Consider the following 27930-nt stretch of genomic DNA (forward strand, 5'->3'; position numbering starts at 1 on the left):
ACGGAATTAGAAAGTAAAAAAGCGGGAAACGAGTTGCCCAGCCTGGGGAACAAAGTAAACAATCGATTGCCCCGCTTATAGTGAAAGCCGCCGGTCCGGATGCCCCCGAGATCATAGAAGCTGCGGCGGCACAGGGATTTACTGTAACGAGTGCCAGAGAACAAGCGGCCAACTTAGGTATTACTCAACGTGAACTCTTAGGACTTGATGAGGCGCAAGTGAAGGAGGTAGTAATTACATATGTGAAGAATGGGCCTCTCGTCGAGCCTGCGCAGGAAGAGGATCTACCTCCACAAATAAAAGGTCTGCTGAAATGGTACAAGGGTTACATACAAAATAAAAACGCCAAAGATTATATTTATGCGGAAGTTAGACATGAGCATCACTTCAAACATTACTATGTAACAATTCATCTGAGTGAATTGTTCCAGCTTTTCAATCTGCGCGAGCTCGACAAATCTATCATCAGTTGCTACGTTCTGTAAGTGATTTATTTCTACCCCAACTCGTTCATATTGCCTGCACTATATATATGTCCTAACTATATTGTTGTGTCCGCTATTATACATGCAGAATGAAGATTAAGGAATGCAGAGTAAGGAACATCCATGATGTTGGGTTCATTGACCCACACATCGTTAATGGATATGTGTTAGACCATCACCCCGACGACATGGAGGCAGACCTGTGGCAGTTTCTTACCAAGCAGGAACTCAAAAGTGATATTCTATTTCCTTACCATTTTGGGTGAGTGTTTCTGTCTTGAGCACATTCTCTTTTGTTTACTCCATGCATGGTATGTGGCCGGCTAATCGATGAGTTGTGCATGTATCGTGTCCGCAGGTTCCACTGGATTCTGCTAGTAATTAAAATTGACACCTCAGAATGTCTCGTCCACGACTCTCTGAATATGGATCCAAAGCTTCGGGCCGGCATGAGAAAAGCCCTGCAGAAGTAATTATTTTCATTCATTTGCGCTCTATATCGATCGGCCTATTTCGTTCATTTCCTAATATCAAGTAACTCTCTTGTTCATTTAATTTTCTTTGCCTCGTAGGGTTTGGAGACGGTTCGTAGATACAAAGGTCAGTGAATTCAAAAAAGAGCTAGAATTCAAAAGGTCAAGGGCTAAGAATGGTGGGGATATTCAGCCAGCGGGGACCAATCTATGTGGATACTATGTCTGTGAGATGATCCGGAGATACACCTCTGAGCGGGTTCCGAGTGATACCAATGCTCAGAGGAATAGCCTCCGGATGATGCTTAGTCCAGAAGCTCGCTTCCTACCAATTCAAGAGGAACTAGCTGGATGGTTCAGGAGGGAAGTCCTCCATCCTAAAGGAGAACACCATTACGAGGACTTAGAACTTTATATGCGTTAAATTATGTATGGAAACATGGTCAAAATTGTATATGGTCATCCGATGATATTGAATATATATTCCTCTTGAATTCTTTTTGGTTCTAATTTCAAATTTGTTTGAAATTTTACATTCATATGCATGTATGTAGTACCGTAGAATATGTGAAACTCCTTCAAAATTAAAATAAAGCACAAAAGAAATAAAACAATACAAATTACACAGAAAACAGGTTTAGGGGGGGCAGGTTTAGGGGGTTTAGGGAGGGGCAGGTTTAGGGGGGCTAAAACCCTAAACCTGCGCGGCCTTTAGTCGCGGTTGGCCAGAAGAACCGCGACTAAAGGTCCTCCGCCCCGACGGCCGCCTGGCGCCCACGTGGACGGGCCTTTAGTCGCGGTTCTTAAGCAACCGCGACTAAAGGGGGAGGCTTTAGTCGCGCCTATTTGGTCGCGGTTGCGCAACCGCGACTAATGGCAGTTGCGAACCGCGACCGAAGGCCCTTTTTCCACCAGTGCTAGAACCCTGCGCACAGTATTCAGTAGAGGTTCATCGAAAATGACTGATCAACACAATCCCTGTTCCCAAAAGAATTAGTCTTCTAATTCCTATCTCGCATATGCTAGTGTTAATTTAACAATCACACTTTTGTGTGTAATTAACTATACACTTTAGTGCATGCAATTTGATTGATTCATAAATAAAAATTCCAGCCGACGTGAGAATATCAACTCACTGGATTATTTAGGTTTCTTTGTGGTGGTTCTTCTCCACCCGGGTTCAACTCTAAAGACTTCGCTCGTGAATGTAAAGATTGTTGTCTCAGTCTCTCCAAGATTGAAAAATGGAGAGTGAAAGTCGGTAGAAGACAGGTTTGAAAAGAAGCTTAGTTGCTGGATTGGTAAATTACTGTCGTACGAAGATCGTTTAGTTCTAATCAACGCAGTGCTCACTAGCATGTCCATGTTCATGTTATCCTTTCTTGAGATTCCTAAAGGGGTAAGCAAAAGATTGAACTTCTTTAGATCACGTTTTTTTCTGACAAAGTGACAACCACAAAAGAAAGTATAGGCTTACTAAGTGAAATATTATCTGTCAGCCAAAGGATCAAGGGGGGCTTGGAATTGAAGTTCTTGATATTAAAAACAAGTGCCTCCTAAGTAAATGGTTGTTTAAGATTATGAATGAACAAGATGTTTCGCAAGAGGTTCTACGAAATAAATATCTCCATTCTAGTACTCTCTCGCAAGTGAAGGTTAAACCAAATGATTCTCCTTTTTGGAAAGGACTAATGAAAGTTAAAGATGATTTCTTTTCTAAGGCTTCCTTTGAAGTTGGGAATGGCTTAGATACTCGCTTTTGGGAGGATATTTGGTTAGGGGATAAGCCTTTAGCGCAACAATACTCTTCTCTATACCGCATTGTCAATCATAAAAATGTTTTGGTCGCCAACGTGTTGCAGGGTTTCCCTCTAAATATATCCTTTAGACGAAACCTAGACGACCAAAAATGTGCAAGATGGATGCACTTAGTTAGTCGCTTGATTGAGATTGAACTTTCTGATGCTAAGGATGTTCTCCGCTAGACCTTAACCGCCTCAAAGGTTTTCACCGTTAAGTCTATGTATCTTGACTATTTGAATGGGCATACAATTTATCTATGTAAATACATTTGGAAAATCAAAGTACCTTTAAAAATAAGGATTTTTATGTGGTCCCTTCACAGAAAAGTCATTTTAACGAAGGATAACCTCAATAAAAGGAATTGGCAGGGTAATACAAAATGTAGTTTTTGCGACCATGATGAAACTATACAACATTTATTCTTTGAATGCCCTTTCGCTAAGATTATTTGGTGCATTGTTCACATGGCGTTCGGTATCCCTCCCCAAGAATATTAGCAACTTATTTGGGAGCTGGCTACATGGGGTGCATAAGATAGCTAAACACCAAAGTAGAAGTGTAATGAACTCATCTAATGATAATTACTTGTCTAAAATACTATCAAAACGAACAGATGTCATGAGGTGCGAGAGAGACGGAATGGCTTGGGTTGTGGAGAGCATGAGCGACAGCTCTGGCGACTGCGTGTCGCCCCCGGGCGCCTCGGCTCCGGCCGCCGCCCCGCCTCCGTTTAGTCTAGGATCCATCTCCACCAGCCTCCTCCTTCTCCCACGACCCCTGGAGCTGCCCCTGCTTCTGTCGGCACGGACACCGGACGCCGCTATCGTCCTCTCGACGGCCGTGGCCATGGTGCCCGGAGTTTCTGACGCCGACGCCGCCCCTCCTGCAAACCACGACGCCCCGAACTCCCAAGGCCTGCCGGCGGGTGAGCGCGCTGGTGACGAGGTCCCGACCCTGTCCAGGAAAGACGGCGTGGCCTACCGGACCCCAGGTGCGGCCTTTCTCGACTCTATGCTCTCTATGTTCCACTCCATGGTGGCTACGGCCGTTGGTGGTGAAGCAGGTTTTAGCTCGTTTTGGATAACACCAGGCGACCTCTCTCCCCGCACAAACTCCTTCTCTATCTGTAATGCGTTGAACTACAACTTCACCTCCTTCCCCGATCGCTTCGCCGTCGCTCGGCACAGCAGCTTCATCTACTCGTCCAGGGCCGCCTCCCGCTCCGTTCGCGCCTTCATCCTGGCCCGTCGATGTGTCAAGCTTGGAGCGTCTACCTACCACCTACATCGCTCCGCGGGGGACGCGGCGGCGGCGGTCGCCAGGCTGCCGGCATGGCCGCCGTGCCGGGCTCTGGTGGTGTTCTCTCCGAGCGCCGTCGAAGACTTGCCGTTTTTGGGCGTGCAGAACCCCTGCATGGCCATGCAGGTGGACCAGCCCTCCCCTCTCCTGCGTGAGACGGTGGATGGCAACTTGGCGGGTCCCACAGAGCCCACGTTTGACCTTGTTCCCACAGAGCCCACGTTTGACCGTGTAGGTGCCGGTGTCGCTGACCTGCCTTTTTCTTTTTTTCGGACCCCGTCCCCTTCCCCATCCCCTCCTGCCGCTTCTGTCACCTTCCCTATCTCCTCCCCCAACCCTACCCCCGCCGCGAATCCTGCTGCCGCCTCGGCCGGCTCGCCCCGCTGCTCCACTGCGCGCATCCTTTTCCCCAGCGGTCCGCCGGCCGTGCCCTCCCACCTCCCTCTCTGCGGCGCCTCTTTTTCAACGCCCGCGGGCTGCTCCACGCCCGTGCCCCCGATTCCCGCTCTCGACCATGCCGGCGAGGATGTGGAGGCCGCGCAGGCACCTTTCGCCCGGGATCTCGCTGGCGCCCCCTCTCCGGTCCGGTCCACCAGCGGCGGACGCTCCCCAGGACTCTCCTATAAGGAAGCCCTGCTGTCCTCCCCTCTCCCTCACCGTGCTCCTCCTCCGACCAGGTTTGTCTTCTCCAAAGTCAGTGGGCGCCCTCTCTGCTTTCGGTGCCTCTCGCCGGAGCACCCAGTCCGGGAGTGCAGAGACCCCGTCCGCTGCGGGAGCGTGCGGGCGCGCCGGCCACCGGCAACCATGTGAGCTCCCTCCCCTCACATACTCCTGCTCGCCCCCTCTCTCTCTCTCCCCGCGCCGACGCCCCCGTGCCTCGTCCCCGTGCTTCGCCTCTCCCGTTCGCGGTCGTCCTCGCCCACGTCCCCGCGCTCGACGCCGCGTCCGGCGCCGCGCTCGGCCGCTGCCACGACGGAGCACTGGATGGCGCCTTTCTTCCGCGACCTGGACAAGGTGCCGCGGCTTCCCCCCCGCCCGCCCACGCCGTTTCCCCGTGGCATGCTCCCCGTTGACTCGCCATCCACGGCTGCGTCCGCTCAGGCTGGCCCTGCCTCTGTTGGGGGCGCCGTGCACGCTCCGGCTAGCGCGGGGGGAGTCACCCCGCTCTTGGCGCGGCCGGCTTCGCCCTCTCCCCTCCGCGGTGTAGGCGCCGGTGTCGCTGAGGTGTTCATGCCTGCGCCGCCGCTGTCGCGCCGCCGCCGGTTCGCGTATGCTCTGATCGAGCCTCCTGCTGCCTCCCCTGGCTTCGTGCTCCGCCGCGCCTTGGAGGATCGCGGGGGCAATCCGTGCGTCGCTCTTGCGGCGAGCGACTACGGGGCGCTCCTCGCTATCTTTGCCACGCCGGAAGCCAGGGAAGAGACGATGGCCCTGTTCCCCCTCTCCTTCGATGGCCACACCATCTGCTTGGAGCGCCCGGAGGAGGGGAGCAACCGGTTCACCTACAGCTTCTCCCTCCTCGTGCAGGTGTCGGCCACTGGGTTCCCTCTGGAGCACTGGAACGAGGCCGGCATCCGCGCTGCTTTCCTCCCGATCGGCAGCGTCTGCTGCATTGATCCCCTGTGCCTCGACGAGCTCGACTTCTCGGCTGTCCGCCTCGTCCTCAAGCTGGCCGACGGCGGCGAGGTGCCTCACACTCTCCTCATGAGGGACTGCCACGGTGGGAGCTCTGCGGAGGTGTCTCTGCGCTCTGTCCGGAGCTGGCCTTTCGACGACGTCCTCGCCACCATGCCATATGCCCACTTCGACAGCTTCGATGGCGACCACGACTCTCCTCCGGCGGGTGGCGCCGCCGGCCACGCGTCTCGCATGGACGACATCGACGTCGACTCTGTCATGGGCGTGCCTCCGCCTCTGCCCCCTCTCCTTGATGGCCGCGGCCAACCCAACGCCGCTCTCGCGCTCTGGCAGCGGATCGTCGCCCGGCGGCAGGCCGGCATGGCTCGCGCCGCCGCGATGGACGGCCTCGACGGGGTGCCAAACCACCTTGGCTCCCCCAGCCCCCTCTTCTCCCCGCAGGCCACGCCCACTGAACTTTGGGACAGGGTCCTCTCGCGCCGCCTCGCCGAGCAGCTCCCGGAGGCGGGCCTCGATGCCGATCAGGTGAAACCTGCCTCCCCCCTCTCCCCCGTCTCCTCCCCTAGTCACGATCAACCTCTTAACCGCCCTGTCCTTCTTCTCCAGTGGTACGATACGCTCGCTCCGCCCGCCACCCCTCTTGTCGCCGTGGACACGGCTGGGTGCTCAAGCGGGGGAGCTGCCCCTGTTGGTGACCACGTCGAGCCGCCGCCCACGCTTCCCTTCTCCGCCGCCGAGGCTGGGCCAGAGGATCACGAGGACGCTGTTCGCAAGCAGCGCGTGCGCCGCAAGCGGGCGGTGGACTCCGCCTTCAAGGCCAGGCGAAGCTCCAGGCTGGCGGCGAAGGAGCCCGATAACTTCGTCAGCATGCTGTCCAAGGCCAAGACTGTCAAGGCTTCGCGCTTTGACTTCTCCGGCGGCTCCCCTCGCCTGCGTGCGGCGGCTACCGCCGCTGGGTTCGCGGACGACGGTGTGCCCAGGCCGATCCCACTGCCGCGTCTCCAGGCGCTTGCTGCTGCGTGCGGCGTTGACCCGGACGCCATTGAGGCGGCTGGCGAGGTGCCCTCCGTGCTTGAATGATGCCACGGCATCGCCGCGGCCGGTGCCCTGCATGGCGTCCTCCCACTGTGGAGGGCTTGGGTGCCACCTGCACGCCGCTCCCGTCTTGCTCCGCAAGATACCCTAGTCCCTGCTGCTACGCTTGCTCCGCGAGAGCCTCGCCCCTTTTTTTCATTTGTTTGATGTTCCTGGACGCTGTCCTTGTAATCTCCTCTAAAAGTGGAATGCAGCTTTTTTTGTCTCTCTTGGTGCGTTTCATGTGTCCCTATGAATGCTACCGTTAGGTTCATTTCTGAGACGTGGAATGTTCGAGGTTTAGGAGACGATGACAAATGTTGCAGTGTGTACTCTGATCTTGTGGCTGCTAAACCGGACCTGCTTGCCATCCAAGAGACCAAATTGGCTTCCCTGTCTCCCTCTAAGGCGGCTACCTTCCTCCCTCCTCGTATTCGCTCTTTCCGCTCGGTTGACGCTGTCGGTTCCTCCGGGGGCATTCTCTCGGCCTGGGATCATAACCTCTTCTCCCTAAGTAACGAGCTCTCCTCCCGCCACATCCTCTCGCTAGACCTTGTCATGAATGACGACGCGTCGACCCTCCGTTTCACGAATGTGTATGCTCCTTGTGATAGGGCCGCCAAAGTCCTCTTCTTAGAGACGCTCGCCACTCATGAACCCGATAATAACATCCCCTGGATCATTGCTGGGGACTTTAATCTCACTCGCGACCCCGGGGACCGTAACAACGACAACTTCTCCCTCGACGATGCAACTCTGTTTAACGACTCCGTTAATGGCCTTTGTCTTATTGAGCTTCCCCTGACGGATCGTAGCTACACTTGGTCTAACCGCAGAGCTACTCCCACCCTTGTGCGGCTTGATCGCGTCTTTATTAACGATGCTTGGAACTCTAGGTTCCCCACCTCCACGCTCTCCTCGCTCTCCCGCGACACCTCCGACCACGTTCCGCTCATCGCCACAATTTCCACCTTAATCCCGAAGCGTCAAGTTTTTCGGTTCGATGCAGCCTGGACCCTTAATGATAGGTTCAGGAGCCTTATTCGCTCTTCCTGGGCTGGGACCTCGAGATCTGATCCTACATCTCAGATTGTCGCGCGGCTCCGCCAGTGTCGGTTCAGATGTAAAGCTTGGGCCAAACGCTCCTCCCCCACCTTGCTGCGCGAGAACGACTGTCGCATCCTCATTAACCTCCTGGACCTGCTAGAGGAACTTCGCCCCCTCTCCGGTCCGGAGAACAGCCTCCGTTCCCTCACTATGGATAGCCTCCACCTTGCAGCTAAGGAAAAAGCTCTCTACTGGCGGCTCCGTGCCAAGGTCAAGTTTGCCCTTGAAGGGGATGAGAACACGAAGTTTTTCCATGCCTCTGCCACCTGCCGGTTGCGTCGCAACTCCATCTCCGTCCTTAGTTCTGAGGGTGCCACTGCCACCTCACACGCCGATAAAGCGGCCATCCTTAAAAGATACTACACCGATCTGCTGGGTAAAGTAACTCCTACTGCCTGGCATTTCAACCTCCAGTCGCTTTACCCTCACAACCCCCGTCTCCCCACGAATCTCTCCGCCCCTTTTTCTCTCGAGGAAATCCGACAGGCTATCAATGGCATGAATAAACACTCTAGCCCCGGGCCTGACGGTTTTGGCCCCTCCTTCTTCCATTCCTTCTGGGACACTGTTTCCTCGGATGTCCTTGCGGTGTTTCAGTCCTTCTACGAAGGCTCCATTGATCTCACTCGTATCAATCGTGCCTTTTTGGTCCTCCTCCCGAAGACCGAAGCGGCGAACAACCCTTCCCTCTTCAGGCCTATTTCCCTCCAAAATTGCATCATGAAAGCCATTACCAAAGTCCTCACCACACGACTCCAAACTGCCATCCATGCTCTTGTCGATGCGGACCAGACCGGCTTCCTTTCTGGTCGTAGAATCTCCGAGAATATTGTGTATGCCGCAGACATCCTTCGGTGCTGCCATAACAGGAAAGCACCCACGCTCGTGTTTAAAATCGACTTCCGAAAAGCCTTTGACTCGGTCAACTGGGACAGCCTCCTTTCTATTCTGAAAGCCCGCGGTTTCGATGATCGGTGGTGCGGCTGGATGGCTCGTATCCTCAACACTGGGCATACGGCTGTGCTCCTCAACGGGGTGCCTGGCGACTGGATTAGATGTCGTAACGGCCTCAGGCAAGGAGACCCCCTCTCCCCCTACCTTTTTATCATCGTCGCTGACGTCCTCCAGCGTCTTATTCGTAACGCCTGCGCCGATGGCGAGCTTTCTCACCCCCTTTCCCCCTCTAGCCCTTGCCCCGTTCTCCAATATGCCGACGACACTCTCATCATTTGCAAAGCCGACGCCTCTGCGGCCCCCCGCCTCAAAACTATCCTTGATAACTTCGCTAACGCCACCGGGCTTGCCATAAACTTCCATAAGTCCTGCCTCCTCCCCATGTTTGTCTCTCGCTCCGATGAGGACCTCATGGCGGAGGCTCTGGGGTGCCCTATCTCCTCCTTCCCGCAGCCTTACTTGGGTCTCCCCCTGTCCCCTACCAAGCTCCCCATTTCTGCCTACGCCCCCCTAATTCTGTCCTTCGACCGCCGGCTGTCTGGTTGGCAAGCCCTCCTCCTCTCTTCCGGGGGTCGCCTGGTGTTATGTAATGCTGTGCTAAATAACCTTGCTTCATACTATATGTGCTCGTATTTGCTTCCACAGGGTGTGCTGGAGAGTATAGACAAGAGACGCCGCGCTTTCTTCTGGACAGGTAAAGACTCGTGCTCGGGTGCTCGCTGCCTAATTGCCTGGGACAAGGTAATGTTGTCTAAGCAGGAGGGCGGTTTCGGCATCAAGAATCTCCACCGGCAGAACAGGTGCCTTCTCTTAAACTTTGTCCATAAATTACACCATACTGACTCTCTCCCTTGGAAAGACTGGTACCGGCTTCACTCAGGACGAGACTTCGGCGACTCCACTGCTTCACCTTCCTTCCTCGACAGGATCGTGGCGGAGTGCCTGCCACTCTACCGTGCAGTCACCCGCGCCACGATTGTGAGCGGCACCTCCACTGCTTTCTGGCTTGATAAGTGGCTTCCTGGCAAGCCACTTGCTGAGCGGTACCCCGCCATCTTCTCACATGTTACCCGGCCTCATGCTTCGGTCGAGCGGGTCGTCACCTCCGGGGTCTCTCTTCAGCCCCGGCTCACCACGGCGGCCGAACGGGACCTGGTTGCGATCCAGGCCATTGTGCGCGCTACCGTCCTCTCCGCTGGACAGGACCTCCGCTACATCGACAGTCCGTCCGCCCCTTCAAAGACTAGGGAGGCGTATCGCCATCGTCCCCTCCTCGCCCTCGGGACGCGGCGGCTTGTGCCTCTTGGGGGCTCCGGCTGCCCTCGAAGGTCAGGATCTTCTCCTACCTCGCCGACATCGACAGGCTCAGCACGCGGGCCAACCTCTTCGCCAAGAATTGCGCGCCATCAGCTATCTGCGCCGCCTGCCATCTCCCTGAGACTGGGAGACACCTTTTCTTCGACTGCGCCCTGGCGATGGAGGTCTGGGCCCGGATGGGCACCGCCATCCCCGGGGGCCCGTTTTCCATCTGGGACCTGCGGCCTCCCGCCGGAACGATGATCCATATTTGGCACTCTGGCCTTGCGACGATCCTTTGGTCGCTCTGGAAGGCGCGGAACGACCTCGTCTTCAACTCCAAAGCTTCTACGGCGTGTTTGGTCCTTCGTCGAGCTGCTGACGACCTCATGCTCTGGAGATGGCGATATAAAACCATCGATCGGGGGAGGCTTGATACTCTCCGTAGCTTGCTTTTGCTTTCCGCCGTGTAGCTTGTATATGTCTCTCCCTCCCCCTGTACCTCTCCTTCACCCTGTACACTTTGTGCTGGCCGCCAGCCATGTCGAGTAATATAACAAGCGGTGGGAAACCCCCCCCCGTAATTCTCGAAAAAAAAAAAAATACTATCAAAACTTATAAAATGTTGTATACAGTACATGTTGATGAAAGATATTTACTCAACCGATTCTTATTGTCAGTGAATTACAACTTTTTTACCTAACGACATGTAAATGACTTGTTCACAAGCTGGTTATCAAAAGAAGGTTTTCCAACTGATTTTGCGAGAATAAGGTATTTGACATTGTTTCTTCCTGGGAGTGCTACACTTGGCACAAATTTAGTGAAATAATAAGGGCACTATGGACGGATGATTTACTTAGGTTTTTTTAATCATTTTTGCCACTATAATGAACGCTAATATCAGGTTTTCCATTTGATCGATTAAAATCTCAATCTTGCCACTACTCCGTTAGGGTACTTCTGAGATTTGTCATTTCATCAACTCTCTACAGTTAGTATGTAATCGATCTATATTGCCAGTTGGAGTATGGGGAAGTCAGGACCACATTTAATAAACACATTTTTTGTGTGTAACTGAACACTCTCATGCATGCAATTTGACTCATTCGGAAATAGAAATCCGTACGATGCAAGAATAGCAACTCACTTGATTAGGTTTGTTTGTGGCGGTAATTGTCCACCCAGGTTCAGGTCTAGACTTGGTACTTCTGGTGCTCGTATTATTTGGAATTTGTTGCCGTATGTGATGACCTCGTGATCTCAAGATTGTCGTCTCAGTCTCTCCAAGGTGCTTACAAGAATAGAGCATGTGTATGTGCATTCATGTTGGTGTGAGCAAAACCTATATCTCCAAAGGGATATGCTACATAGTGCGCGGGCACAGGATTGTCTTCCGCAGTGCCCCACCCAAAAATAGTAAATAATCATGTTCCTAGACTTTGCCCACTGAAAAGGGAAAGTCCAGGTCCTCACTCGGCCATGCACCGTCCCTTCGCGAGTGATCTGAACTTCATCGCCACGTGAGAATGTCCAGGCTTCAAAAAAACACACATGTGAATGACTGTCTCTTCCATCTTCCATGTAAGAAGTAATCCAGTTTTTTACGAAAGATACAAAAATCATCCAAAAAATGACTCGATCAGATTTAGACTTCACGAACACAACGCAAGCGCAAAACCACTAAAAAAAAGTTCCTGGTGAATTAGAAGAACAAAATTTGAAGAAAAACCGTCTTTCCCATGTACCGAGAGAAAGTAAGAACAGCAAAAAATTACATCCTATAAATTGAGAAAAGTACTAAAAGTTACATCCGAATGTAAATTTGAGAGTTACAATCTGTGATAAAACCATGCTATGAAAGTTACATATGTAACCTACACCTACTACATTCGAAGTCAGAAAGCTGCATCTCTAACTTAATAAAATTACATCAGCAACATAATAAAAATACATCTAAGGTCAAAAAATTGCATCTCTAACAGACTGAAAAATACATCCATGATTTTAAAATTACATCTGCAATCTAATAAAAATACATCTAAGGTCCAAAAATTGTTCAAATCCATATAGCAAAAGACTTCAAATCCAGTGCTTGGATATAATAAAATCCTGCAAAAATGTACATCTTCACGTACTAATTATCTAATTACCTTCAAAAGGTACATGGACACGAACTAGTTATGTACAAAAAGTACATCTACACATCTGCGCTCAGTAAATAATATGTACACTTGCAAATTATGGATGTAAAAAAGCACATCTGCACTTACGGATTATATACAGAAAGTACATCCCTATGACAAATATTTACATCTACACAACATGCAATTAGATATAGAGATGTACAAACCGGGAACAGAGAGACTATAATAATGTGAGCTTTATCCATGATGTAAAAAATGTACAATAACTACATCCTGACAAAGATAAGTACATCCTTTGGCTGTAAAGGAATATTCGATCATTCTGATGTATAATTTGACCATGTGAACTAGGAAAAATACATCCGATACAAGTATAAAACAACATCCATATGAACAACCTCTTGCACATTTTAACAATGATAATACATCCCGCTGAGGCAATACAAACAGATAAAACATACTGAACCTGTCGAAAAATTACAGTCAGACAGCTTCGGCCACGCGACCAGCATCTACGAGCTAAGGTTAGGGACTGCCGGCCAGCCGTACGCCACCTTCCCTTCCCTCACGCTGCCAGGCCGCCATATTGGGATCATTCTTCTCTGCCTCTCCCGGCAGCCGGCGGCGCGCCTTCAAGACCTGCTCAGCGTCGCCGCTGGCATGCAGGCCATGGAAGACCTGCTACACGCAGCTGCAGACCATCTCAAGGCTGTCCGCGTCATTGTTTTCTTCCCTGATCCATTGATTGGATACGTGCGTGGTCTCATTCTGGCAACCTGAAAATTACAGGCTATAGCTAGCTAGTGGAAACTGTTGTGAGGGATCATGCACATGAGTTGTCCACGGTTTAAATCTGTGGTTTAAAACCAAAAAAAAGGCAATGGATTTGATGGGTTTGGTTCGAAAATGTGAACAGCTTGAACCGGTTTAGATTGTAGCAATCAAATTTTGGTTTGGTTTGGTTAGTGGAAGTATACTTGTACGGTCTGGGCTGGATTTATTCTGGATTCCAAACTATTCCCAGCCGTAAGCACATCTATGTAACAAATTGATACTGTCTAATCTAGAGATGGGAGCGAATTGTATAAGGATGTACAAAACCACCAGCGCGGACTGTAAGATGTCACCTATCAGATGTAAAAATGAAGCAACAGAGAAGGATGTACAACCCTGTAGAGTCCCTAACATCACCACCGTGTTCTGAACTTGTGATGATGAATCCGAACCACAACGAGAAAACCGTCGTCGCCGCGGTGGTAAAACGCCGGAAAACAACTAGGGCAGAAAAGGGTATGGTTGCTGCAGAACTCACCAAAAATAGACCCAAGTTTGGCAGGGCTCGGATGCAGCACCCTGCCGCCAATCCTCCTCCGCCGTCCACTCTCAACACGGGTGCTTAGATCCGCGAGTCTGTGCCGCCGATGCCCCTCTCGTCGAGCCCTCTCACCATTGCTCGCTCCGATCCGCGCGTCGGCGCCGTCGGCGCTCCTCCGCCACTTCTCCAATAAACTAGGACAACCATCCCCGTGGCTAGATGCACCACCCTGCTGGATCTCTGGCCGCCGAGGAGACAAATTTTTCGCTGGGGATGGAGGAGGAGAGCGATGCAGGGGAGAGAGAAGAGGGGAATGGGGCGATTCCTGGTCAAAGACGGAGCGATGGCTAGCTTGTCTTCTTTTGCACGCTAGCACCGCTTCATTCAAACCGCACGATCGCGATCCGACGCTGGCCAGTTGTGAGCACTTTGTAAGACCAGATAGTGCCCAGGCAGTTATTAGATTATGGGATCTCCAAATCAATGTTGGTCGATCAATTATTGGTCCTTACCGCTGGCTGCGGTTACCCGGTCGCATGGCCGGCAAAAGTTTAAGTGGTAACTAGCACAAATGCCCGCGCGCTGCGGCGGAACTGCAGAGGAGCGAGCAAAATCGATAATCATGTATTAAACACTACTTCCACTTTAATTAATTTTGACGTCAGCAGCCTTCAAAATCTGAAGAAAAGTTTATCGCTTCTGAATTCTGACATAATGATGTCTCACAACATCATAACCCCATGTTCGTGTTCTTAAAAAATGTAGAGGAAAGAGCAAGCATGTAGAATGGGTTGATGACCAACCCAAACTACAAAACCAAGCACCATCTCAATGAACGTTTATTACAAAAAAAAACTTCTTCATATTCTTACTTATTGTCTCATCTGTGAACCGAAAGGTTGCCAAATCGCTAACACAAATGGAGTGAATGGAAATACACATTTTTTTTTTGATAAAGGATGCTTTATTACTTTGAAAAAGCAATTACATCTAGCCTCTGCATAACCAGGATGCACACAACCGCTTATATGTCTCGAGTCAACAGATAAAATAAAAGGCGAAATACATATCGGAGCGATGAATCATATAACGCCTAGGATATGGGTGGTGCTCTAATCCGTAAACTATGCTGCCACCCATGCAGGGAAAAAGTATCCCTCGCCGTAGCCTCCAACCGTGTACAGACCTCCGTAAACAGCTCTCGGTTCTCCACTCGCTGAAGAGGTAACCACGAACGGAGAATACCTGTACATCTGTAGATGACCTGCAAAATTGAACAATTTTTATCATTAAAAATCTTGTCATTTCTACATAGCCAAAGCGCCCATATAACTGATAGCGCCCCCACCCTAAGGAGCAACTTAAACCTTGAACCAATACCATGAAGCCAATTACCAAAGATATTGGCTACACTAGTCGGAGAATACAGGCTAGACGCTACTTGGATGATCGACCATATAGATCTCGCAAATTGGCATTGGAAGAATAGGTGTTTAATAGTTTCATCATGATGACAGAAAACACACCGTGTACTCCCATGCCAATTTCGCTTAACAAGATTATCTTTGGTGAGGATGACCCCTCGACGAAGATACCATCCAAAATTTTTAATTTTTAATGGTATTTTCATCCTCCAAATTTTATTATTATTATCAACTGGTATGTCAGAATGAAGGATCGCATTGTATAACGATTTTACTGAGAAAGTGCCATCTACATGTAGATTCCATCTGAATTCGCCCGGTCCAGTCGATAGTTGTATATCTTCTAACCGGTGAATTAAAGAATTCCATGCCACTAGCCTTTGCCCAAGTAAGACTCGTCTGAACGTCACATTCGGAGGTGAGGTAGCCATTACCGTAGCAATGGTATCACCCTTGCGACGAACAATACTATACAAGGCAGGATACTGTTCACATAAGGGTGCATTGTCTAACCAATTGTCTTCCCAGAACCGTATCTGTGCTCCATTCTTAATCGAGAAAGTACCATGGCGAAAAAAGACATTTTTTATCGCCATAAGACCAGCCCAGAAGTGTGAATCCCCAGGTTTCCAAACCGCTTGGGATAGTGTCTTCGAGCCGATATACTTTCTCTTGAGAATATTTTGCCAAATCCCATCTTCGGTAAGAAGCTTAAACAGCCATTTACCAAGCAGAGCTGAATTCTTGACCTCCAGGTCATGAACTCCAAGCCCGCCTTGATCTTTGGGACTACAAACTATACTCCATTTAACCAGTCGATATTTCTTTTTCTTGCTGTCCCCTTGCCAAAAGAATCTGGATCGATAATAATCGAGTTTGTGCAGAATTCCTTTCGGCAAAAGAAAGAATGATAACATATACAGTACCATATTAGTGAGTACCGAATTAATGAGTACCAATCTTCCATCCAGGGACAACAATTTCCCCTTCCAGCTACTAAGGCGTTTTTGTAATCTTTCTTCCACAATTTTCCATTCAGCAATTGTGAGTCTCTGATAATGAATCGGAATACCCAAGTAGCGAATAGGAAATTGACCTTGCCCACAACCAAACAACTCTGTATATAGAGCCGTATCATTTTGGGCATCACCGAAACAGAACAGTTCGCTTTTATGGAAATTGATTTTTAACCCCGACAACTGCTCGAAAGCCGCCAAAATTAATTTGAGATTGCGAGCTTTTTCGAGATCATGATCCATAAGAAGAATTGTATCGTCGGCATATTGAAGGATAGATAAACCCCCATCAACCAAATGTGAGATCACACCTTCAATCTGGCCATCAGACTTGGCCCGCTCAATGAGTATAGCCAGCATATCCGCTACAATGTTAAATAACATTGGAGATAGCGGATCCCCTTGGCGTAACCCTTTTCGTGTTTGGAAGTAGTGTCCGGCGTCATCATTAACCCGGATTGCCACACTACCTCCATACACAAAATCATTTATTAGAGCACGCCATTCAGGAGAAAAACCTTTCATCCTAAGTGTCTGCTGAAGGAAAGACCACTTGACTTTGTCATACGCCTTTTCAAAATCTAATTTTAAAATAACCCCATGAAGTTTCTTAGTATGCATCTCGTGTACCGTCTCATGCAAAACCGCCACTCCATCAAGGATATTCCTTCCTTGCATGAAAGCGGTCTGTGAGGGCTGGACGACATGTTCTGCAACCGTATTAAGTCTAATGGTGGCCACTTTCGTGAAAATTTTGAAACTTACGTTTAAAAGGCAAATAGGTCTATATTGTTGAATCCTTTCTGCCTCATTAACTTTCGGTAACAAAATTACTTCACCAAAATTTAGACGAAATAATTCTAGTTGTCCTAAGTGCAGAGCACTGAACAAATCCAGAAGGTCTAATTTAATAGTATCCCAGAATGTTTGATAAAACTCTGCTGGGAAACCATCTGGACCCGGTGCTTTGTTGCATTCCATTTGGAAAATAGCCTTCTGAACCTCTTCCTCAGAATAAGGTGCGGTCAGTACGCCATTTTCTTCCATAGATACTTGGGGTATGTCATCTGTAAAGTTCTCGTTCAGGGAAAAAGAGCTTTCCTCCGGAGGACCAAACAGACTCTTATAATAGTTTGTAATGTAGGATTTAAGTTGCTCATGGCCTTCAATCAACCCTTCATCTTGTACCAGAGAATAAATACGTTTTTTTCGATGTCTCCCATTGGCCACGCCATGGAAATATCGCGTATTTGAGTCTCCTTCCAATATGAATTGAGCTTTGGATCGTTGATACCATTTAAGCTCCTCTTCGCGGAGAAGAGCCGCTATCTGCGCATTAGATTGATTCTTTAATTCAATCTCATGCGGGGATAGCGGTCTTACCTCAGCAAAAGCTTCTAACTCATCAATCACATTTGATAAGCGAGCCTTCTCCTTTTTAAGAATACCAGCCGTATGGGCAGCCCAACCAGAGAGATGTTTGCGTAAAGCCCGCATTTTATTGTTCCATCTCAAAATTGGAGTGCTACCCCCGACGGGTCTTTCTCAAACCCTCTTAACCATCTCATGGAAACCCTCTCGATGTAACCAACCAAGTTCAAACTTGAACGGTCGTTTACAAACCGATCGGGGATTCCCAGTAGTTAGAAAGATAGGAGCATGGTCAGACAATTTTTCGATACGTTCTAGTGCACGGACCGACACCATAGGGTATTTAACTTCCCATTCGGTATCCATCAACACGCGATCTAGTTTTTCGTATGTGGGTTCAGGCAAGCTGTTGGCCCAAGTAAATTGTCTACCGGACATAAACACCTCTCTTAAATCTAAGCTATCAATGACAGCATTAAATAAGAAAGGCCAATGTCCATCAAAAAGGCCTTTACTTTTCTCGTGGGGAAATCTCAACAAATTAAAATCCCCTCCGATCAGAATAGGATGAGGATTATGTTTTGCGAGATTTACCAACTCACGTAAAAAGTCGGCCTTAAAGGCATCTTGGGCAGCACCATACACAGCGACCAAGGACCATACAAAACCATCAGCTTTGTTCTGAATGTCGAGTTTAATGTGATAATCTCCATCAGAACTAGCTAAGACAGTCATGGTATCTATACGGACGCCAAGTAAAATGCCCCCCGACCTGCCACGAGGTGGAATGGAAATACACATGAGGCCACACCTTATCCTTCTGACCATTCATTTGGATTCTGATGATTTTCTTGATTGGCTAATAGAAGAATTGAATAAAACAGCTATTACACGCAGCTAATCCAGAGGAGCAAGGCCGTTTCTTTTTGGCTGGGTCAGAAAAGTTCTCACGCCACAACCTGTGCATCATCTTTGATTTATGAACTGCAAACTTGAAGCCATACATCTTAGCAAAATTTCAGCAGAGAACTGAACAGTCCTCTTTTCTAGGAGAAACTCTGATACTCTTTCTCACCTTCCACCTGGTTCTGAAGGTCTGTCCATCTTGTCGACGGTGAGGACATGTATAATCCTCTCAATAAGATCTTAATACAGAGTCCTATATACGGTTAACAGGCATCAAAGCACCATCAGCAAAACGGAGAACTGTGACTTCCGAAGAAAATCAATGACTTATCAGCCGCTCCTCGCAGATCCCCAACAGTGCCTCCGTGCCCGGCCGGTTCTCCACCCAGCCCTGGTGCCGGCCTATCCGCCTCGGAGTCAGAGCTCCTCCGCGCATATCCCCTGAGGCGCCGAACAGTCGCATCGGCGAGGGCCTAGCCGGCGGCGGGAGGAGCGCAGAAGGGTCGTTGGCGTCGGGAGCCTGGCCGGAGGGTCGCTGGCGTCGGGGTCTTCGCCAACAGCAGTCGGCGAGGGGCTGGCGGGAGATAGGAGGCGCGCAGGAGGAGCCCTGGCGGCGGGCCAGCGGCGCGATGCGCGCGGCATGGGCGGAGCAGTTCTCTGCTCGGCTAGAGGGCAGACAAATGAACCGGTACCATGGCACTTTGTTGTATTATGTATTTTGGTGGGAGGGTAAAACGGTCTAAATAAAAGTTGGACGAAAATTTTGACAGAAACCTTAGCTCATTTATTATTAGGTATAGGAAAAATGCCCGTGCGTTGCTACGGTTGTTGAAAATTTGTAATTCTTTCATCCCATTAGAAGTGTCTTAGATTTATCAAAAGTTGGATGTATCTAGACACTACTCAATTCGGCTCATGTTCGTGTATGCTCCCTCTACCAAAAATCATATTTCAAAGTGTCGAAGTTTTTTGGAAAACAATTGGACATGTATATCTCCATAATATTTGTGCCTCGTTCGTCAAGTTTCACGAAAAACCAATATTTTTTATGGTCTATGTAAAAAAGAGGAAATTTATCTTGTGAAAACCATTATTTAGTACTGAATTTTATCTTTTTACACACGTCGTCGATTTTTTATGAAACGACTTTGTGAGCGTATAGCATGTGAAGTATGTGCGCTTTTTTTATTTTTTTTAAATTGAAATATGTGTAAGTTATATTCTCCCATGTTCCAAAACACGACTCCCATACACGGAAATTCAATTTTTAATAAATCTAAGAAACTTTTGGTGCAACAGAGGGAGTATACCACATAAAATTCAACAATTAAAAATTATATTTTTCTAAACGAAGAATTCCAGATTTAGATGTAGGTACAACTGAAATAGCTTTGTTGTCATGTCCTACCATTGGCTAAAGTCAAGATACCTATTAAGACAACCACGCTAGTGCAGCACCGACAACTGAAATAGCTTTGTTGTCATTTTTTTATCATTTGTTTCTTCTGTGAAATTCATCTCATCTCTTCAATATCTGGGAAGATGTTTCTGGGAAGATACGATTTCTGGAAAGATGTTTGGCTAGACAATGCTTCCTTAAGTGAACAGTATCCCGCTCTGTATAGTATTGTTCGTCGCAAAGGTGATACCATTGCTGCGGTAATGGCTACCTCACCCCCGAATGTGACGTTCAGACGGATTTTACTTGGACAAAGGTTATTAGCATGGAATGATCTAATTCACCGACTGGGAGATATTCATTTATCACCCGAACCGGACGAATTTACATGGAATCTTCATGTAGATGGCAAGTTCTCAGTATCATCTTTATACAATGCGATCCTCCACTTTGATACACCAGTTGATAATAATAAAAAAATCTGGAAGATGAAGATACCATTAAAAATCAAAATTTTTGGATGGTACCTTCGTCGAGGAGTTATTCTTACTAAAGATAATCTTGTGAAGCGGAATTGGCACGGAAGTTCAAGGTGTGTTTTTTGTCATCATGATGAAACTATTAAACACCTTTTTTTCCAGTGCCATTTTGCGCGTTCTATCTGGTCAGTCATCCAAGTAGCGTCTACCCTGTATCCCCCGACTAGTGTAGCCAATGTCTTTGGCAATTGGCTTTATGGTGTCGGCTCAAGGTTTAAGTTGCTTCTTAGGGTGGGGGCGCTTGCAGTTATCTGGGCGCTTTGGCTAAGTAGAAATGACAAGATTTTTAATGATAAAAATTGTTCTTTGTTGCAGGTCATCTACAGATGTACAAGTATTCTCCGTTCGTGGTTACCTCTTCAGCGGGTGGAGAACCGCGACCTATTTACGGAGGTCTGTACACGGTTGGAGGCTACAGCGAGGGATACTTTTTCCCTACATGGGTGGCAGCATAATCTGCGGATTGTTGCGCCTCCCTCATCTTAGGCGTTATATGATTCATCGCTTCGATATGTATTTCGCCTAGTTTTGTTTACTTTGATTCCAGACACATAAACGGCTGTGTGCATCCTGGTTATACAGAGGCTGGATGTAATTGCTTCCCAAAAGTAATAAAGCATCCTTTATCGAAAAATCTCATCTCTTCAGTTTTATTACACCCGCCATAAAATTTCTTATTCTTCCCTTAATTTTTTTTGTTTTATTTTGTAATTTTTCAAAAACTAATAGTGGCAGATGCAGGTGCAGTAATGATTTAGGAAGCTGCTGGGTGGTAGTTAGCTGAACTATTCGTTTTGCTGCAAAATCATGAAAATGTGTTCGCTTGCAAAGATATATTTTATGAGTGTGAATCCACCTAGTAAAATGGTACAAAATCAATCCTTTTTTTTGCTATGTTCTATAAGACGAGTCTGAACTCCTCAGACTAAGAAGAGTTTCTGAATTCGTTTATGCATAAACTTAAGATTTCCAGGCTGCAGTTTGTGCCGTTTGGAACGACGATGGCTGACTATTGCTGCCAACATCTGAATCCGGATGTTAACGCTGTCTGTTGAAAGATTGCAGCTCCCTGCTGTAGCCTGTACTTCTTGTGATGGATTTTCCTATGCATCCAAGTTTTAGTGGGAGGGTAAAACGATCTAAATAAAAGTTGGACGAAAATTTTGACAGAAACCTTAGCTTCTTTATTATTAGGTATAGATTTGTAAAACCAAGTACGGAGTATTAATGCAATAATAGGCACGGTGCTTTCCGAGAAAAGGGAAAAGCCCTGACGGGCATCAGTAACCTTGAAAGGCACTGGGCTGTGAGCACGCATGCATGTCTATATTTATTGGGCCGGAAGTTGCAATTGAAGAGCGCGGTCCAGTTTGGAGCCGCGCGCGGTGTTCCCAAACGAAAACTCCGACTTGTGCGTGATCGCATTGGGTCTGGTCAGATCAGGTCACTAATCCCAAACGAAAACTTCTCAACATATACACCATCGCGCATGCAGTCGCGGGCGGCTTGATATCCTTAATTATACTGACGGCGCACGCACGCACGCAGATGGCGGCCAAGATGCAGACGGAGACGCCGTACGTGCCGCTGGAGCTTCTAGCGTCGCAGATCCTGTCGCGCCTCCCCGTCGGGTCGCTGCTCCGGTTCAGGTGCGTCTGCGCGACACCGTCGGCGGCGACGAATCCTTCCACCGCGAGCACCTCCACCTCCAGAAACCGTCCCTGCTCCTCGCGCCGCAAGTCAGACACTGCATGACCAATTGGTATTGGGCAAGAAGCACCACGGGGTTTTACCGGTGGGAGCCTCGGGGCAAGGACGCCGTGACGCTCCTGCACCGCATGGCCGACGACCACATGCTCCGGGAGATGGAAGCGGCGCATGACTTGGCGCACTGCGATGGCTTGGTGCTGCTGCCATCCGAGGCCACGCTGCGGATGCTCAACCCGGCCACGCGGCGCATCCTCAGCATGGCTTCCGTGGAGCCGCGGCACCAAAGTGCCGCCGTTCGGTGGACTCATCTACTTGCCAAGTCATCAGGCGTTCGGCCTCGGCCAAGACCCTAGATCCAAGGCATATAAGGTTGCCCGATTCTTTTACAGATCCGTATACAAGCTCGCTAAGGGATACCAATACACCCTCGGGATGGAGATCTTTACTGTCGGAACAGACCAGCAATGGCGGGATGTAAAGAAGCCCCCACCATACCCTATCAAGCCTGCGCGAACGGCCACCTTCTGCAAAGGATCCCTGTACTGGACCGTCGAGAAGATGCTTCTCGGCGATAAAACACACATGCCGGGTTTCGTCCGCCTAAACCTGCAGGATGAGTCGTTCAGTCTTGTCCCGGCGCCACCTTGGTTCAGCTCGCTAATAAAGGGCTCTGCGGTGCCCCGCTTAGCCGAGCTACGCGGACAGTTATGCCTTGCGCATTCTGGGCATACCATAATGTCAATCGAGATATGGATGTGTTGCTGTTTGGATGATAGCACGCCGCATTGGCATCGGCGCTTTGTCATCCCTATTTTCAGCCTACATGTTTCTCCGAAAGCCATATTTGATGAGGAGATAGTGTGCCAGCTCGGAACTGCCAGTTTGTTGCGCTACAATTTTCGAACCGGGGCATACTTCGTGATGGATATGGGTAAGATGCACGACCCGAGACATGGAAACCGCGACAACAGCTACGTCGCAGGCACGATTTTTGAGAACACTCCTTCCGCCGTCGATGCATTCGATGTGATACCCTATGTTCCAAGCCTGGTTCATGTCTAGTAGCAGTAGTTGGTTAAAGAATTAAATTGCAATTGCATTGTATATAAGTTAATTCCGTTGCTCTAATGGTTTGTGTGCAATCGAATTTACTCTTTCTTTGCTTACCCATCTATCTTTTTTTTTACTCACGGACCTGCTGCTTGTATTTTGTCTGTTCATCTGTTCCGTGGTTAAGATGATTTCCTCAGTCTTAGCTTTTTGCAAATAATGTTTTCCTCAATCTCAATATCTCCGATAACATGGAAAGCACCAATAATTTGGTTAGATCTATGTGTTACGGTTACATGAATGGCCAAGGCATCATCAACAATTAATTTACTATCTCCATCCAATGTCTAAACTAAGATGTTTTACAGATGTATCTATAATTAAAATGTCTCTAGAATATAGATACATCCCTATCTATGTAGACAAAAAGAACACTCATTTTTGAACAAAGGTATCTTCTCTTTCTTAATAGATGGCCCCATTTTGCTGGTCTCACAGCGAGCCACGTCACCTGATTAAAAGTTTTCACCTTCCCACTTGGTTTCCTGCCGTACGGCACCAATCTTCTGCCCAGACCGACACGCCTGAAGCCACCGATGGCCTTGCTCGCCAGACCGACGCGAAGGGCGTCAGTTAGCAGCGCACGGACCTTCTCGCAATAGCAACGCCACGACCAGTTCTTTCCCTCGCCACTTCGGCCTTTTCCTCTTCAGTCCGCATAAACTGCGAGGAAGGTGAGCAATCGGTCGCCTCATATTCTCCCCACGAAGCGCCCTTCTCCCATCCCAAATCCCAAACACTCTCTCCTCATCGCGAAATTAAAGGGCATCTCTCTGCCTTCCCTTTGCGCTGCAAGGTCACAAAGGAATATGCAAAATCGGCGGATATAGCAGCCTGGCAGGGAACCTCCGTCCAAAGGTGAGTTTCTCTGGCCTTGAATCGGATTTGCACCGTTGTATTTGGTCCTGTGTAGGTAAGGCTGGACTGCGTGCTGGAGAAGGTGGATCTGGACGGTCCTATCTTTTTTGAGTCCATGGCCAAGGTATGTCCTTCCACCCTCTTTTTTCTTAGATTTTCTGAACCTTCTCTTTTTGATTTCAGCATGTTGTGGTCTGGAGATTTTGGAACCTCGCGTACCTACCTCATTCTATCTGATACATTGTTGAGCCCAAATCACGTGTGGTATCATATATACTCCGTAATTGTGATTAGCTGATGCATAAATTTGTGAATTATTCTGTTGCTGTTGTAGATTCGTTCTCCCTGGTTTAAGATTGGTGTAGCCGTCGACAACCATCCCTGCTCGTGATGCCGTCGCTGGCACCAGCCTCCACTCCAGATTTTGATTCTCCCTTTCTTTTTTTATCAATATGTTAGGCTGCGCACTGGCTCCAAACCTTCTCGACGTTTTGCCTCCCCGTGACTTGGTTGTATTTTCATTGGATAATGCCTGCTGCTGATTCAAGCCCACTCCGATTTAATTGGATTTTGTGTATTGGTGGCTCAAGCAAATACGAAGAAGCTATCCTCACGTCTACAGCTTATGAACGTTAGACAACAGTTGCTGTTTCCATAGGTACATACACTCATCTCTTCCTCTTCACCTTTAGTTTACACTGAAACAGCACTAGCTGATACTAATTCTGCAATATTATTGTTGTTTCTCAGATGATTTGCAGTTGTATTGGGGTCTAAGGAGTTCTCTATCTGTTTTACAATTTAGTTCATAACAATCATTCTGATTTCCGAAGCAAGACTACTAAAAGTAGGGTCATATGTCCATCGATCCATTATACATGACTGTTTCTCTCATCATGGTATTCCATATTTCTTTTTCAATCTACATGTGACGTCTCTTCACTTTGCTTGATTTCTATTAAACACATTCGTTTCTTTATGGCCTACATAGTACAGAACTACAGATGTACCACCCATGATGATCTCAGAATGTAAGGTGTAAGTGGACTTTCAACTTACTTTACATATATGGTGTATATGTATCATAGTAGTTTCTGGTTTTTTTTCATTTTCCCTGTGGCTTACTGGTCTTACAACATTGATAGGAAAGTCACCACTTCTACAAAACCAGAAAAGCAAAGAGCGGAGCAACCATGCAAGGAGACAATTGCCCAAGTCAACCACGCATTGTTGCATATTTCTACAGAACAAACACATACTTATCTTATAAATTTGTAATTGTTGTAGTTTATTAATCACAGTGAGTCGCTTATCTGCATCTCACACAAACAACGCCAGCCATCACACTCTCTCTAAAGGTACCAATACTCAAGTATTAGGGGATTATTTGGTAATTCACTTTACTTTAGGTTTTCAACTTTTGAACTATATATAGTTCTAGCAAATACTGCGAAGGGTCTAAAGACTATTTATTATTACTTATTTCCTCAACACTTTGTGACCAACAGATTAAAATGTCAGGTCCTCTCTTTCTCTCCAATTGCAGGAAGGTGCTGTTATAACCCCTTAATACCACCATCCCTTATTTAACAACAACAGCCCCATTTCTTTCATTCAGAAAAAAATACAAATATAACTTGCTACAGCCTTCTCCTGTCTGTGAAACATGGAGCCACAACAAGCAAAACAGGTACCACTAAATCAAGCATGCATTTTTATTTCATAACTGCTACCTTCATGTGCATTGCTTTCTATACAGCATGCCAAGGATGCCAACAATATATGTACTTCCAACTCATCATCAAATCCATCGAAGCTAGCCAGATGTGTATAGAGGCAATACAGAAACTCAGGGAGAGTAAACGAGCACTGCATTGAACTTTCCATGAGAGGAGCAAATACTGAACTTCACATCCGGACATCACAATCATAACTGGATCTGATCATCCATTTTTCACAATTGAATACACCAAACATGAAAAAAAAAATAGCTATCCTTTCCGGTGAGAAGATCTACAAAGGCACTGAATAGTTATGAATTCACTCATCGAGTACTCATATCATGTAATAAAAAAATCATTGACTTTGAAATCATGTAATGCCCTGTTTTATATTAAAGTTTTCAAACTGCTCTATAAATTCTTATAATGTACATCACTAAAAAAGTCTGCCGCATCTCAACAAGGGAGCATGATCCATGGAGTTGTACATTGTCACTCTTCACATGTTGTTTCCAGAAGAGTTTACTGAACTCTTGCGGCTAGACCATTGTTGGCTTAGGTTGACCAAACTGGGAAGATGATATATAATAGATGTGTTTCGTTAATCATCATGATATATGCACAATAATATTCCTATAAATACCGCAGCAACGCGCGGGGTACCATCTAGTTATTATACATGAGCATGACCTGAGATTTTGTAACTATGGCAACAACAAGGGCTCCTTTGATTCAAAGAATTTGTATAGGAATTGTATAGGATTTGGATCTTATGGGATTTTTTTCTACACTAGTTGTTTGATTCATAGGAACATATCCTATAGAAAATAATTCTATAATAATTTTTAGTGCAAATCCTATAGGAAAAAAATTGAAGTCATACCTAACGGAAAAATATCCTTTGGCACAATCAAACAAAACGCATCTTCCTATAAAATTATACTAGGCATGCCATCCTAGTTCTATATTTTTTCTATTCCTATAATTCTCCTATCCTATGAATCAAATGAGCCCCGAGTCAATTATGTTGACAAGATCAAGCATATCTATTTTGATGAAAAACAGTGTCATTCTACTGCATGCACTCGTATTTTGTGTTGGTTTGTGTTAGCATGTATGATCATATAGTAATCCCTCTGATCCATAAAAAGTGTCTAGAAAGTTGGAAAAAGAAAAGAAAATGCATTGACGCTCTTTTTAGTGCTAGTCTTGCTCTCATTCCACGGAATGTATCAAATGAAAGGCACCAGCAAAATGCTCTATACATGATCTGTTGCTAAGGTATGTATATATACGTTTTTTTTTTTGGAAAAATGTATATACGCGTTTTGTTTTGCATGTTTTAAATGTAAATTCCATCCATGCGTTAACCTGTCTTGTGTACATCACAGTAATATATGAGTTTCTTCTCTTCATGCCTATGCGCCTTTCCTAACTGGCTTCAAGTATTTTGCTTTTGACCATTAAAGAAAATTTCTTGCTATTACCCTAAGAAAGCGTAACCTCTGCACTAGATATATAATGCAAATAAATATATATACATGATACTAGGCTCCCCGAAGAAAAAAAAACAAGTCTAAACAAATACAATCCATCTATCCTGACCAGTGAATTCTATGGTACTACAATCGAGTCTCTACATCTTGATGGGATTTTACTTCCTGGAAAATAGTACATCCTTGTATGGTATAATTCTATAAATAGAAATGGGCAATTACAGGTTTTTTAGTTCTCTCCGTTCTTTACTCGTATGAAAACATTAGGTTCCGTTAGTAAATAAAATAACATTTATGCCGAATCTAACTTTTATTTATTTATTTAAGCTATGTCGCTAAGTACTATTGTTTTATGCTTTCGCTCGAGAAAATGTGCCACTCTGGTCGACTACGTAATGAATTTCTTTTGCATGAGTGATTTCACTTTAGTCTATCATGGCTTCCAGTATTCTCCCAATATAAATTAAGTTATTTGTGCTTCCTCAATGGAGCAGAAACATCATTCTGAAACATAAGGAGTGCCCACACCATCAGTAGTAGCAAATTTCACTTCAACGTCACCCAACCAAAAAGTTCGTAGATGAACAAAATGTTGAAATTTGTACTTTTGTTGGCAGTCTTTGGTTGTCTAAAATACTTCCTTTCCAACTCCTTTGGAGAATTATTACATTTGATCCAAGGAACTATATATCAAAATGTGTTACTTGCAGTTATCTTGGGGATATGAAACTGAACTTATGCTTAAATGAAGGAATGAGATAAAATAAAAAGAAGAGAGAAGAGAACATGAGC

The 27930-nt window shown here is 47.1% G+C and overlaps 1 protein-coding gene and 2 long non-coding RNA genes across 10 annotated transcripts; 2 read left to right on the top strand and 1 right to left on the bottom strand.

The window, feature by feature from the left end:
• Positions 1 to 12494: 12494 nt before the first annotated feature.
• On the bottom strand, positions 12495 to 13916 carry LOC127297445 (uncharacterized). Its single transcript, XR_007849152.2, has 2 exons — positions 13586 to 13916; positions 12495 to 13049 (listed from the first exon to the last, which is right to left on the bottom strand). It is a non-coding gene; the product is annotated as an uncharacterized lncRNA (long non-coding RNA).
• A 7875-nt stretch (positions 13917 to 21791) lies between these two features.
• On the top strand, positions 21792 to 23015 carry LOC127348180 (uncharacterized). The gene is made up of 3 exons (XM_051374267.1): positions 21792 to 21892; positions 22021 to 22251; positions 22343 to 23015. Exons 1-3 carry the CDS (start codon positions 21792 to 21794, stop codon positions 23013 to 23015), a joined length of 1005 nt encoding a protein of 334 aa, XP_051230227.1.
• Positions 23016 to 23549: 534 nt separating this feature from the next.
• On the top strand, positions 23550 to 26069 carry LOC127297446 (uncharacterized). 8 transcript variants are annotated; one of them, XR_007849155.2, is made up of 5 exons: positions 23550 to 24579; positions 24672 to 24820; positions 24913 to 24959; positions 25067 to 25611; positions 25681 to 26069. It is a non-coding gene; the product is annotated as an uncharacterized lncRNA (long non-coding RNA). The 8 variants fall into 8 exon arrangements; XR_007849159.2 differs by having other exon boundaries at positions 24918 to 24959; XR_007849154.2 differs by having other exon boundaries at positions 24672 to 24959.
• The last annotated feature ends 1861 nt before the right edge of the window (positions 26070 to 27930 follow it).

The sequence above is a fragment of the Lolium perenne genome, chromosome 4 (genome assembly GCF_019359855.2).
Source record: "Lolium perenne isolate Kyuss_39 chromosome 4, Kyuss_2.0, whole genome shotgun sequence".
NCBI classification, from domain to species: Eukaryota; Viridiplantae; Streptophyta; class Magnoliopsida; order Poales; family Poaceae; genus Lolium; species Lolium perenne.

Coding starts and splice junctions, on each gene's coding strand:
- LOC127348180 (XM_051374267.1), top strand. CDS start 21,792: ATGGCGGCCAAGATGCAGACGGAGACGCCGTACGTGCCGCTGGAGCTT. Junction 21,893..22,020: donor GGGTCGCTGCTCCGGTTCAG/GTGCGTCTGCGC, acceptor TTGGGCAAGAAG/CACCACGGGGTTTTACCGGT. Junction 22,252..22,342: donor CACCAAAGTGCCGCCGTTCG/GTGGACTCATCT, acceptor ATTCTTTTACAG/ATCCGTATACAAGCTCGCTA.